This window comes from Mustela nivalis (assembly GCF_964662115.1).
Source record: "Mustela nivalis genome assembly, chromosome: 5".
Lineage (NCBI taxonomy): Eukaryota > Metazoa > Chordata > Mammalia > Carnivora > Mustelidae > Mustela > Mustela nivalis.
Genome location: NC_139024.1, coordinates 15,657,741 through 15,670,551, shown reverse-complemented (window position 1 = coordinate 15,670,551; position 12,811 = coordinate 15,657,741). Strand labels below are relative to the sequence as shown.

General features: G+C 40.1%; 1 protein-coding gene across 5 annotated transcripts in view; it reads left to right on the top strand.

The window, feature by feature from the left end:
• Positions 1–12,811, top strand: part of PLEKHG1 (pleckstrin homology and RhoGEF domain containing G1) — a 216,726-nt gene that overhangs the window by 158,519 nt on the left and 45,396 nt on the right. For all 5 annotated transcript variants that reach the window (XM_082730110.1, XM_082730109.1, XM_082730107.1 and 2 more), the window contains one exon: positions 2,534–2,634. In XM_082730110.1, coding sequence (XP_082586236.1) covers positions 2,534–2,634 — 101 coding nt within the window. The remainder of the gene's footprint in view (positions 1–2,533; positions 2,635–12,811) is intronic.

Here is a 12,811-nt window from a genome sequence, read left to right as displayed (position 1 = left end):
CCGGTCTTTCCCTCACATGAAGAATTTAGTATCAGGTTTCTGCAAATGAGCAAGCTCTTCACTTGAAACGAGAAAAGGGGTGGTTCAGTTTCTCATTTAAACCCCATGGCAGCCACCGAGGTGAATGTGGCATGCCTACGTCATCTCCGTCCTGCCCTTTAGCCTGCTATCTGGTGTGGCTCATTCCTATTCATAGCTTCTGTTTAGGTTCACACCCATCTCGATCCTTCTGTGTCACTGCCTTAATTTTACATATGACATGTCCTTTTAAAATGTTGGTCAAAGGGGGTGCCTGGGTGGCTCAGTGGGTTAAAGCCTCTGCCTTCGGCTCCGGTCATGATCCCAGGGTCCTAGGATGGAGCCCCGCATCAGGCTCTCTGCTCAGCAGGAAGCCTGCTTCCTCCATTCTCTCTCTCTGCCTACTTGTAATCTCTGTCAAATAAATAAATAAAATCTTAAAAACAAACAAACAAAAAAAAACCTCCCCACATTAAAAAAAAAGAATGCTGATCAAAGGGGGTGCCTGGGTGGTTCAGTGGGTTAAGCCTCTGCCTTCAGCTCAGGTCATGATCTCAGGGTTCTGGGATCCAGCTCCACATCAGGCTCTCTGCTCAGCGGGATGCCTGCTTCCCCCTCTCTCTGCCTGCCTCTCTGCCTCCTTGTGATCTCTCTCTGTTGAATAAATAAGTAAAATCTTTTTTTAAAAAGTTGATCAAAGTATAAACAGCTATCAAATATAAGCCTTCAGTGCAAATTAAATACCAGCCCATCTTTTTGTATTATGTGTAATTTTATGTAAATATCAATGACTGCAGTTATGTTTTCGAGGAAGTGTAGGTTAGGTTTACATGTTGCTCAAAAGGCATTCATTTCACTTCTAATTTTCTCAAGCATTTTTTATTTAGGCATTAACTCTATATCCTCTGCAGATAACTTAAGCTCCTTCTGATTGTTCCATTTATAAAAGTAAGGAGGCTCTGCCTTGCTGTTGTGGGTTTGGGGTACCGGTCCCCCTTAAACCTGATGAATTTAACTTCCTATTGAGATGACACTGTCTTAAGAAGAAAAGATGTTCCCACAGAGCTTGTTAGTGGAGAAAAAAGGGGGGATACCTGGGTGGCTCAGTCGCTTAAGCATCTGCCTCCAGCTCAGGTCATGATCCCGGGGTCTTGAGATCAAGTCCTGCATCGGGCCTGCTTCTCCCTCTGCCTGCCGCTCCCCCTGCTTGTGTACATATGCTCACTCACTCTCTCTTTCTGTGAAACGTGCTCCTGAGAATGGTGACGGTAAAGCCTGTTCTTCCTTTGAGCAGCATAGTGTGAGAGAGCGACTGGGGCTTACTGAGGGGGAGAAGGAAGAATTATCTGATGGTTCTTTAGTTTCAGGCTCCCCCCAGCTGGTTGCACCTATCTGCTCTTGTCACCCTGGACTGCGGCTGCAGCCTGGGATTTCCACAGGATCTGTTCCTCCCCAGGCTGCACAATACTGTGTGACGTTTGGTCGGAGGCCATAGCACACTGCACAGCCCAGAGCAGGGAATTGTATTTATTTTTTATTTTACGTTATTTCAGCTGTTTTCACTTTTTTCTTATTGTTTTCCTGCCTCCTGCCGAGTTATTTTTTCAAGCATTGCTGGGGAAGGGGGAGCACTCTGTTAAGAACTCTCACACCCAGGGTGGAAAACAGCTTTCTCTCAGCAGCTTGAAGCTTCCAAGCCTCAGACATTTAACCCACTGTGGCTCTGAGCCTGCATTAGCTCTTCTTGGGAGCTGTTGCTGTGTTAAAAGACAGAAAACCATTTCAGAGTTTTCCAAGGCTCGTTAACATAGCCTACTAAAGAGCATAAATGAATTATGTGCTTTTTAAAATAAAATTTTTTTTTCTATAAAGTGGTGTTTGAGGAAGAATTTGATTCTGCATTTTAACAACCAATAGCTTCCTGATTTCAAGGTTACATTTAAACACTTTCTTTCCCCAGTTTATTGTGATATAATTCCCACAGAACATTGTATTAGTTGAAGGTATCCAACATATAATGACTTGATTCTGGTGTATAAATGTAAAATGAGCACCACAGTGTAGTTCATGGCCATTATCACACACAGCTACACATTCTTTTTCTTGTGATGAGAAATTTTAAGGTCTATATTTCTGGCTTTCCACTAAATGAATTTGAGTATCTTTTTATCAAACAAATCAGTCAAGGAAACAGAAGATGATGTTGTTATGCCAAAAATTTGACATTATGAGAAACAATGGTCATTATGTTACCCATCTAGGGAAACTCTAATACATTTGGGGGGTATATAGCCTAACGGAACACCATACTTCTTGCTCAAACTTGCTCCATTCTATAGATAGGTGGGCATTGTCAGCATTAATAAAAGTGACATTCTGTATTCCATAGTAAAATTAATGAGCACATTAGTATCATAATTACTTGAAACTGTTCTGAGAGATTCATCTTGCATAGCAAACGATGACTTGGGGAACGATAGGAGTGTTTAAGATATCCTTCTCATTGATTTCTCAGGATTACCTAGACTGCATCAGGGACCAAACAAAACTTCCCCTGGGGACAGAAGAAAGATCGGCCCTCTTTGGAAACATACAGGATATCTACCACTTCAATAGGTAAGTTCCTACTCAAAAGATCCCCATCACTTAGGAATACTATGACTTTCTCTCAAATGAATGCCACCTAAGAGAACTTAACCTCTAATCCTTGACTCAACTTCATCCATTTCTGTGTGCTATCATGCCATGAAGTCTTCTACCTAGATGCACCCTTGTTCTAGGGGAGTCTTACATTTATTTAATATTCTATCCCAGTCCATCCTCCTGGCTCAGAGTAGAGACCTATTTTCCCTTACAGAGCAGTGACATCGTTTTTCTCCCACAAAACATGAACAGGGCATCCAAAAACGCATGCATGTTTTGTCTGCGGCACCCCATCTCCACTGAATTTTCTAGAAATTTTCTTCTACTTAGGGAGTCGGCAGGACCCAGTAAACACACAAATACTTTAAGTCATAGCATACTAATCAAACTAATTAATAATTTAAATGATTAACTCCAACATATGTTAAGTACCTACTACATAAAAGACACTGGGCTTAGGAAATTTGCTGAAGGGTCTGGGAAAAGCAGATCAGTTAGTATATTATACATTGTGAAACTTCTGCCAGGCAGTAGGCAAGTTAAGAGCACAGACGCTCATTTCTAACATGTCTGGGTTTGCATCCCAGCTTAGCCGCGTAGATATCCTTGGGTGAGTCTTGAAATGGAGTGGAAGAATTAACTCCCTCCCTGCAAGTCTGTGCTCATGTCTCCCTTTCTCAACGAAGCTTGCCAGACACCCACAGAACACCTCACCTGCTCTGCCTTTTCTTTCCAGCATTTATCAAATTCTGTGTGACACACTCTACGACTGACTTTTGGTTTACATCAGTTGTTTCTTTCCTCCCCACCCCCACTCACAGAACACTCCCCGAGGCCTGGGGTCTGTTTTGTTATTGTCCAGGTACCTAAACGGTGCTTGGCCATTGGAGGCATGCAAACTTTTGTGGATTGAATGAGAGGAAATAATAAGATTATCCATCTCTATGGTTATTGTGAAGCTTCAGGGCGCTCAGACACCGGAAGTGCCTACCTAGCTCAATGCCAGCCCAGAGGAAGCGTGAAAATACCAACCGGTGATGGTGTTGATTTTGTTATAGTAAAATCCCATTATAAAATTCTGCAGTGCCCTGTCATTGCATGACTCAACCTTAATGCACATTATACGTCTTATCCCTCTTTGCTTAATGAAATTGGTATAAGTGACACCTTGGGGGCACGATCCATATCTGCTTTGCTACCTTTGAATCCCTAACACGGAGCACAAGCCTGGCCTCTGGGAGATCTGTGTGTAGAATTGCATCAATGCGTCCTTTCGTTTTGAAAGCCTGGGATGTAAAAACTGCCTGTGTTGCAACATCTCCCTGATTTGACTCAAGAGACTTCGAAAACTGCATGTTCCAAGACTGATTCTCATCCTGAACTACACTACTAGAATCATCTGGGAAGATTTTTTTTTTTTTTTTAATATGATGGATCCCACACCCAGAACTTCTAATGAATTGGTTTGGGGTGGGGGTAGGGCATCAGTTTTTAAAAGCTCCTCAGATGTTTGTAATGTACAGCTGTGGCTGGGAAACACCATCTATGTAAAATAGACACAATAATAAGAATATAGAGAAAGGTCACCAAGAAACTGAATTAGACTGAGGGGCCTGGGCAGCTCAGTCAGTTAGGCATTGGACTCTTAATTTCAACTCAGGTCATGATCACAGGGTCTTGAGATCGAGCCCTGCCTCTGGCTTCTTGATGGGCATGGAGTCTGCTGAAGAGTTTCTCCTTCCCTCACCTCACCCCCTCCCCACCATTCATATGTGCTTACTTTCTTAAAAAAAAAAAAAAATTGAATTAGGGAATTTAGACTCTACATGTTCATTGGTATTAAAACAGGCTCTTTAGCAGTCTCTGTTAGTAAAATTCCATGAACCTCCCAAGGGGCTTCTCCTTCCAGAGGCTACCAATGGCACTGGGGTTGAGGCATATATGCTGGGCGGCCCCTAGCCTAAGCCTCTGGTGGTTTGGCTTTAAGTTGATGGTAATGACTGTTTGTCTTCTGCCTAGTTCATGGCAGAGGCCATAGAGCTTTATTCACATTTTCACTTTATATCCCTCATCTGGACTTTTCTGACCCCAAACTCCAGGCATTCAGCCACATACCCTCTTGTCAGAGTGGAGCCCTGCTTTTAGGCCATGGTTTGGGATGTGGTAGCATAGTCCAGAAGGGTTTTGGGGGTTTGTTGTTATTGTTGTTATTGTTGTTGTTTGTATTTTTTTACTCCCTGGAGTTTAAATCTTCCTGTGTCTCCTAATTTAAAGATAGGTAAAAATGACATAGCCCCCTAGGTCAACAGGAGGGGAACTTGGTGGTAGAACCCATTCTGCTAAAGTCAGAAGATTGAGAAGACCTTTGTATTCCTGAATTGGTTCTCTGTTCTTTTCTCTTTGGTGTTCTCTGAACAAGGACGTCAGACCTGTCAGCCTGAGTCAGAGTGAACGAGTACCCGGATGACAATGTATTAGTGATCCGTGTGGTAACACGATGAGCATGCAGTAAACACCACGTACCCATGCCTGTCCCTTTTGGTGGTCATATTTGTCTATCCCTGGCACATGCATGAGCTCCTGTAACCCTCTTAACAGCTTTGGGAGGCAGATAGAACGCATATTGTATGCACATCTTTTAGATGAATCAGGAGTGCGGTATGGAAAGTCCTTCAGTCAAGGACGTAGAATTAGACATCCAATTTAACCTATTTTGAATACCTGGTTTTGTCACATTTCTACTGGTTTTCACTTATTTTATTTCATTATTACTTTCCTTTTTTAAATTTTATTCATTTATTTGAGAGAGAGAGGGAGAGCATAAGCAGGGAGGATGGGGCAGAGGGAGAGGGGGATGTAGACTCCCTGCTGAGCAGGGAAGCCCGAAATGGGGCTCAGTCCCCAGGACTCTGGGATCATGACCTGAGCCGAAGGCAGACACTTAATTGATTGAGCCACCCAGGTCCTAACAAGCAGATACTCTTGAAAATAATAATGAGGGACACTGGGTGGCTCAGTCGGTTAGGTATCTGTCTTCAGCTCAGGTCATGATCCCAGGGTCCTGGGAGCGAACCCCACGGCAAGCTTCCCTGCTCAGCAGAGAGTCTGCTTCTCCCTCTGCCCCTCATCCTTCTCATGCTCTCTCTCATTCATTCTCTCTCAAATAAATAAATAAAACCTTTTTAAAAAGGCAGAATAGTTCTATTAAAAAATAGCATCTGCTTGTTTAACATTTACAGCTGAGTTGTCTATACTATTGTGTCCCTATTTTTATTTCCTTTCCTTTAGGTCTGGAGTCTGCATTTAGAGCTCAAATATCTTTGCTGTTATACTTGGTTAAGTAAGAAGTATTGATGTGACTTTTTATGTTAATGCCTCTTATGAATCTTTTATTATATACCCTACATCAGTTGATTTCAGGGGTCTGACTCTGACCAATTTATGGTTGGGGCTTGAACTAATTTTCAAGTTTCTGTTATTAGTTCAGATCCAGGTTTTTCAACATACTATAATATGATTGTGACCAACTAAGCAAGATTTAAATCTCTAAAATTAAAGAGGGGCAAAAGAAAATGGTTTTATGCTAGCCCAAAAACCTCTGCTGACTGGATTTTATTTTCAGGGTATATTTTATATTTCCAAAATACAGAAAAGTAGCATGATAAATACCCATGAACCCTATCCCCACTCTATCAAAGCCTTTTCTTGTGTCATATTTACTTTAGAAATTCTTTAAAGCCTAAAGACATTGCAAATACTGTTGAAGCCCCTTAAGTATCCCTCCCAGTTACGGCTCACTCTGTGGAGAGTGGTACAGCAATGTGCTGGTCGACCGTTTCTCCGGCATTAGGACAAGAGAGGGGGAATCCAGGATTTATATTGTTTGCTGATTTCTGTGGTGTAAACATCCCATCACAGCAGATTTCAAGCTATTAGCAACACCTCACTGAACATGGAATTAGGAAGAGGTACACAGAATTGGCTCAGGCAAGCCGGTATAATCTGGTTCAGTATACCACTAGGACTGGAACTACTACTATCTAAGACCTGGTGTTTCACTCCCAAGTATGATTCTGTTGCCATGACTATATATGTAGGCATTTATTTAAAATATATAATGTGCTTTCACTTTATTTCAAATATGACATGAAGTGTGACAAACTTTCACAAAATTTTTTTCTCTCAACATTGTTTTTGAGATTTATACTTCTCCCTTGTTTAACTGTGATGTAATATTCCATTGGGGCATACATTATTTCACATTTTGTCAGTGACAATTAAGACTGAGAATCTTTTCTTGTTTGTTGGCCACTTAGATTTCTGTATGTGTGAATTGTGGATTTCTGCCTTCTATTCCCTGCCCGTTTTTCTGTCAGGATGTTTCTTTTCCTTACTGCTGTGAAGGCATTCTTGAGGAATTTTGGCTAGTGATCTTTGTGGATTATTTGACTTGCAAATCATCTCCTACTATATGAGGATTCTCTTTTCACTTTCAATGTGAAAATGTTTCTTTGAAAACTATTCATATAATTTATAAGCTTGACCACACTAAATAAATGTAAATTTTATAATCTGTGGATTTTGTGTTGTGCCTCAAAAATTATCTTATGGGGCACCTCAGTGGCTCAGTCGGTGAACCCGTCTGCCTTCAGCTCAGGTCATGATCCCAGGATCCTGGGGTCAGTCTCCCTGCTCAGCAGGGAGTCTGCTTCTCCCTCTCCCTCTGCCACTAGCCTTGCTTTTGATCTCTCTCATGCTCTCTCTTAAATAAATATAATGTTTTAAAAAATTATCTTGTACTCTCTGTTCATAAATATGCTGTATTATTTTTCTAAAATCTTAAAATTTTGCCTGGTCTTTAAACTTACTACAGTTGTTGGAGAGATGTTATATGGTAGGAAATCCAAATTTTTGTTTTCTTATGTCTAGCCAATAGCCCCGTCACCGTGGATTAGAAAGTACATCCTTTCTGTGTGGATTTGTTGCTCCACATTCTGTTTTTTTACTGTTTGTCCTTCTCTGCCCATACCACATTGTCTTCACTGTTAAGCCCACATTACTCTTCGACTTTGGCTTAGCTTGCTTTTCTTGACTCTTTGCATGGTCAAGTGATTTTTTTTTTTTTTTTTTTTTTTGTCAAGTTCTCTGAAGAACTCTTTTAGGATATTTATTGGAACCACATTTAATATAGATTAATTTGGGCAGAATTGACATCTTTACAGTATTGAGTCATCCCATCCATAAAAATATTTCTCTTCAATCACACCTTTTTAAAATGTCCTATAATAGTGTTTTAGAATTTCTCTATCACATTCACACAGACAACTTTAAAGAACTTATTCCTTATGATGTTGACTAGAATATTTGTTCTATTTTGAAACTGGCTATTATTGTCTTCTAGGAATGTTGTTGATTGTTATATGTTGATAAAGTTTCCAACTTTCTGAGTTTTTCTATGAGGTCTAAAGGTGGTTTATAGATGCTTTTGAGTTTTCTGTGTAAACACTAGTATCTGAAAATGAAGAAATTTTTGTGTCTTCCTTTATAATTCTTCTACCCATTGTTTTTTCATATCTTATTCTTTGCATAAGTCCTCTCATACAGTGTTGATTCAATGTTGGTATCCTTATTGTCTTTCTGATATTAGCAGGAATGCTTTAACTCTCTTAACAGTAACTAAGATGTTTGTTCTGGGATTTACATAACACTTTTTCCTATTTTCCTAGTATATTGTGAATGAGTGTTAAATTTTATTGAATGCTTAATCTGTCTTCAAGAAAATTAGTGTATGATTTTTCTCTTTCTATTCATAGTATGTTAAATTATATTAATAGGTATCCTATTTGAATCATACATTCATTACTGAAATAAACCCTACCTGGTCATGATGTTTTATATATCTGCACCCTGATAAGTTTGATTTGTTCATAATTTTTTAAGAAATTTTTCATGCGTGTTCATAAATGACTATAATGGATAACTTCTTTCCTCATACTATCTTTGTTTAACTTTAGTATATGACTAGATTTATATTATTATTTCTCAAAATCTTCCAACATAAAACATTTTGGAATGCAGGTGATGCTTCATTTTTGTTTTCCTTTTTGTAGCCAAATCTCCCTTTCCTCTGGTCATCCCTGCAATAGTTTAGAAATTTAAGTCTCGGGATGGGTGTCTTGGAAGAAATCTCTAAATGGTCAGGAAACTAGGTCAGTGAAAAGAAACCACTTTCCCCTTTGAATGGGCCCCTAAAATCCCAAAACTTTTGTTTGTTTCATTTCCAATTAAAAAAGAAAATACCAACTGTTTTATATACTCCTCCTCTTGGAGTGGAGAAGAGTTACCTAAACTGTAATTTGAATCTTTCTTTGAATAGAGAGGAAAGAGAGACCACTCTTTTTTCTTTTTCTTTTTTTTTAAGATTTTATTTATTTGACAGACATCACAAGTAGGCCGAGAGGCAGGCAGAGAGGGAGAGGAGAAGCAGGCTTCCTGCTGAGCAGAGAGCCCAATTCAGGGCTCGATCCCAAGACCCTGAGACCATGACCCAAGCTGAGGACAGAGGCTTAACCCACTGAGCCACCCAGGCGCCGCATAAGACCACTCCTTATATTGAATTTCTATTTTAAAATTATTAGAAAATTAAAATCATCTAAGCTCTCTTCCTTCTTCAGAAGATGAGAGTAAAATCTCCCCTTTCTCTTTAACTCTTTCCCTTTATTCTGTATATGTCAAGTCACTGCTTATAAAACACTCCACTAAGTCTAGTCTTCGTCTAAAAAGAAAAATGATTTGGGCCATCCTTTTTTCCTTCCCTGAAATGTAATTTGGAAAGCGAATCATGGGGTACATAGAACATGAAGACAGTGAAAGGTGGGGGAAGTTATCTTTTTTTTTAGTGCATTTTGCCACCACCAAAATTTCTTTAACTTCTGCACAGTGGTAGAAATGTTTTTACCCGCAGGCTCTTTTCAAGTGGACTTTCAAGGCCGGTGTTAATGTATCCATGAAATTCGCAGAACATTTGGTGCTGTTAACCTCATTCCATTTTCTGTTCCCACGCACACATGTGTCTGTGTTGTTGCAACAGGTTAAAACGACAGCTGACCTAGTTAGGTAGGTGGGGAAAGAAAGCGGTGCTCAGAGTCTGTTGTAGACCAGAAGGGGAGAAGCCCCATTCTTGACTCTTAACCCATGTGAGGCAGTAGAATCTTCAGGGTCAAACTACGGTTTCTGCCTTCAAGTTCACATCACTGGTCAGAGAAAATTTTACATGTAATATGTTCTGTAAAAGAGAACAGTGTTTCCTCTAATTGCACACCCAAACAAGTAAGAAATGTGAGTAAGTAAGAAATGTTTCCTTCTTTTTCATAGTCCTACTCAAAAAGGAAGAAATATTTGGAACTCAGGGAAAAGAGAGAATACCCAAAACCCAAAGGTGGGGTGATTCTAATCTCAGCTGTAGTACAAAACACAATCTAGGAATCACTCCTTCCTGCAGTGTACAGGAACGGTTGTTCATTAGACACACAGAAGCCATGAGAAACCTGGTCCCCACCCTTAGGCTGTAACTCTAGAAGGATGATCCTGGTCTTTCTGGAGTATCTTCAGGGGCTGATATATCCCATTCCGTGGCCACGTCTGTGCTCCCCTCGTACAGGGCATATTATTGTGTGGTTAGTCTTCTTCCTGTATCTCCCATACTCCCATTTTCACCAAACTGCAGCCACAGTGGCTTCCCTTCTGTACCCTCACACAAGTGAGCCCAGAACGAACTTGATATGCTCAACTGATCTCTTAAACGAGTTTTTCCTTCAGCCCTCCCCCACTCCAATATGACCTTCTTCCAGAGCCTTCCATGACTGTTCCAGTGCTCTTCGAGCCCCACCCAGCCTTTGCGTTGTGTCACATAGCATACTGTCATATCGTGTTGCTTTGTTTCATTTTTCAGTAAAACTAATATTTTATTATTTTTCACATCAACGTTTCTCATTAGGTGATAATATGTTATGGCATGCGAGGTTCTATTGTCATTTCATTTAGGTTTTTCTGTTTTGAGCAAAATGGTGCTTTCAAACTTTATTGTGTTATGTGAGAAAGCTTAACGTGAAATCTACCCTCTTAACAAAACTTAAAGCATACAATGCATCATTGTTAACTTGGGTACTACGTTGTATGGCAGATATCTACAATTTGTTCATCTTGTTTAACTGGAACTTTTTGCTCATTGATTAGCAACTCTTTCATCTCCCCCCATCCCCCATCAAACTCCTGGTGACTACCATTATACTCTCGGATTCAATGAATTTGACTACTTTAGAGTCCTCAAGGACTCTTCATGCTGTTTGTGTCTTTTGTGACTAGCTTATTTCACTTAGCGTGATGACTTTAAGGTTTACCCATGTTATCTCAGAGTACAGAATTTCCTCCCATTTTTAAGGCTAAATAATATTTCATTGCATGTGTATAACACATTTCCTTCATCCATCCATGGATTAAGTTGTTTCCACATCTTGTGGAAGTGTGGCCATGACTGTGAGTGTGTTAATATCTCTTCAAGATCCTAATTTCAGTTCTTTTGGATACATACCTAGAAACTGGATTCCTGGATCATACAGTAGTTCTATTTTTAATTTTTTGAAGAACTGCTTTCCGTACAGGCTGCAGCATTTTGTATTCCCACCAAAAGTGTACATGGGTTCTAGTTCTTTCCATCCTTGTCTGCTTATCTTTTGTTAGATACTATGTTCTTTATGGATTTAGTTTTTAACACTTACCACCCCTGATCAGAGCATAAGCACCATAGCACGGTGAACCCCCACGTTCTTTATCCCATACCTCCGTACCTATAGCAATGCCTGACATGGAGCCTTGCAATAACTACTGTTGAATGGAGAGCAAACAAGACGGTGGGCCAAATACAGTAGGACAGTGGCCCTATGACAAGAGCACAAAAGGAATCCCATTACTTCCTCCTCACTGTTGCCATTTTTGGTGTTTGTCCTATTTTAGAAAATGATTACAAAGGAAAGCTAGCCAGGTGACTCAAGCTAGGGCTCACAGGTAGACAAGGTCTCCCAACAAAAACACCGTAATGCCGAGTCCAGCCCTTGGCTTTCTTGAGTTGGTCAGGAAATATATCTTTCAATAGATGTGTTTATATGAGAGTGCATGACTGGGATTCAACAGCTCTGATACTAACCCCAGCTGTAGCCCTTAATTATTAGCCGTGTGAACTAAGGTAAGCTCCTTCCCTTGTATGAGCCATAATTTCCTCACCTTAAAATTAAGGGTTGGCCTGCAAGGTGTCTGAGCCCCATTGCCATTGATTTGAACAATGAATGCCAGTCATTCATTTGCAGGTGAGCTATACCTAGAGCCTGGGTGAGTCCTCAGAGACACTTCCTCCTACCAGATAGTCCACTCTGGAGATCTGGAGAGGAAGTTAAAGCTCAGAGAGGGCTTGATTAGCATAACATATAGGACACAGGTTGTTGACTATCATCAAGGAGGATTCTGTTAAGCCATGCTGAATGCTGCTAAAAATTCTTCTCTGATCAGAAAGAGGATTTGTATTAAAAGACCAGGACACAAAACCTAGATCTTGAACACTCTATTCACCAGTAATGGAAATTACTGGCTCAGAAATGTTGCTTCTTTGACTATTACTTTTCTTCAGCCGTTTTTCTTCAACCAGTGTTTAGGTCCCAATGATTAGATTTCAACTATCTTTAATTTATTAATACCCATCCATCTGTAAGAGATATTGGTATGAATATCAGGATTGTATTTTCCAAAGGAAAAATAATCTTACAAAAGGAATGTTTTTATAGGAATATTAAGGATGAATGTTTGAAATTGGGACTAGCCCAAAATCATGCATTAGTAAAAGATCCGTTCTATGTGCAAGATAGACCAATGGATTTTAAAGTAACGGGGTGGGGGGGGGGTATAGTGCATTGCTTTGGTTTCAGACTCCAACAGATCTCTAAGAAATTATCATACATTTAGTTTCAGTGTAATGTCAAAGAATACCCACACTTTTCTGAATAGGTATTCAAAGACTCCTCTCTTTTCCAGTGACATATCTCTGGGAGGCTAGATTGTTTTCTGTGTGCTTCATTAAACTAACAGGGGTGCCTGTCTGGCT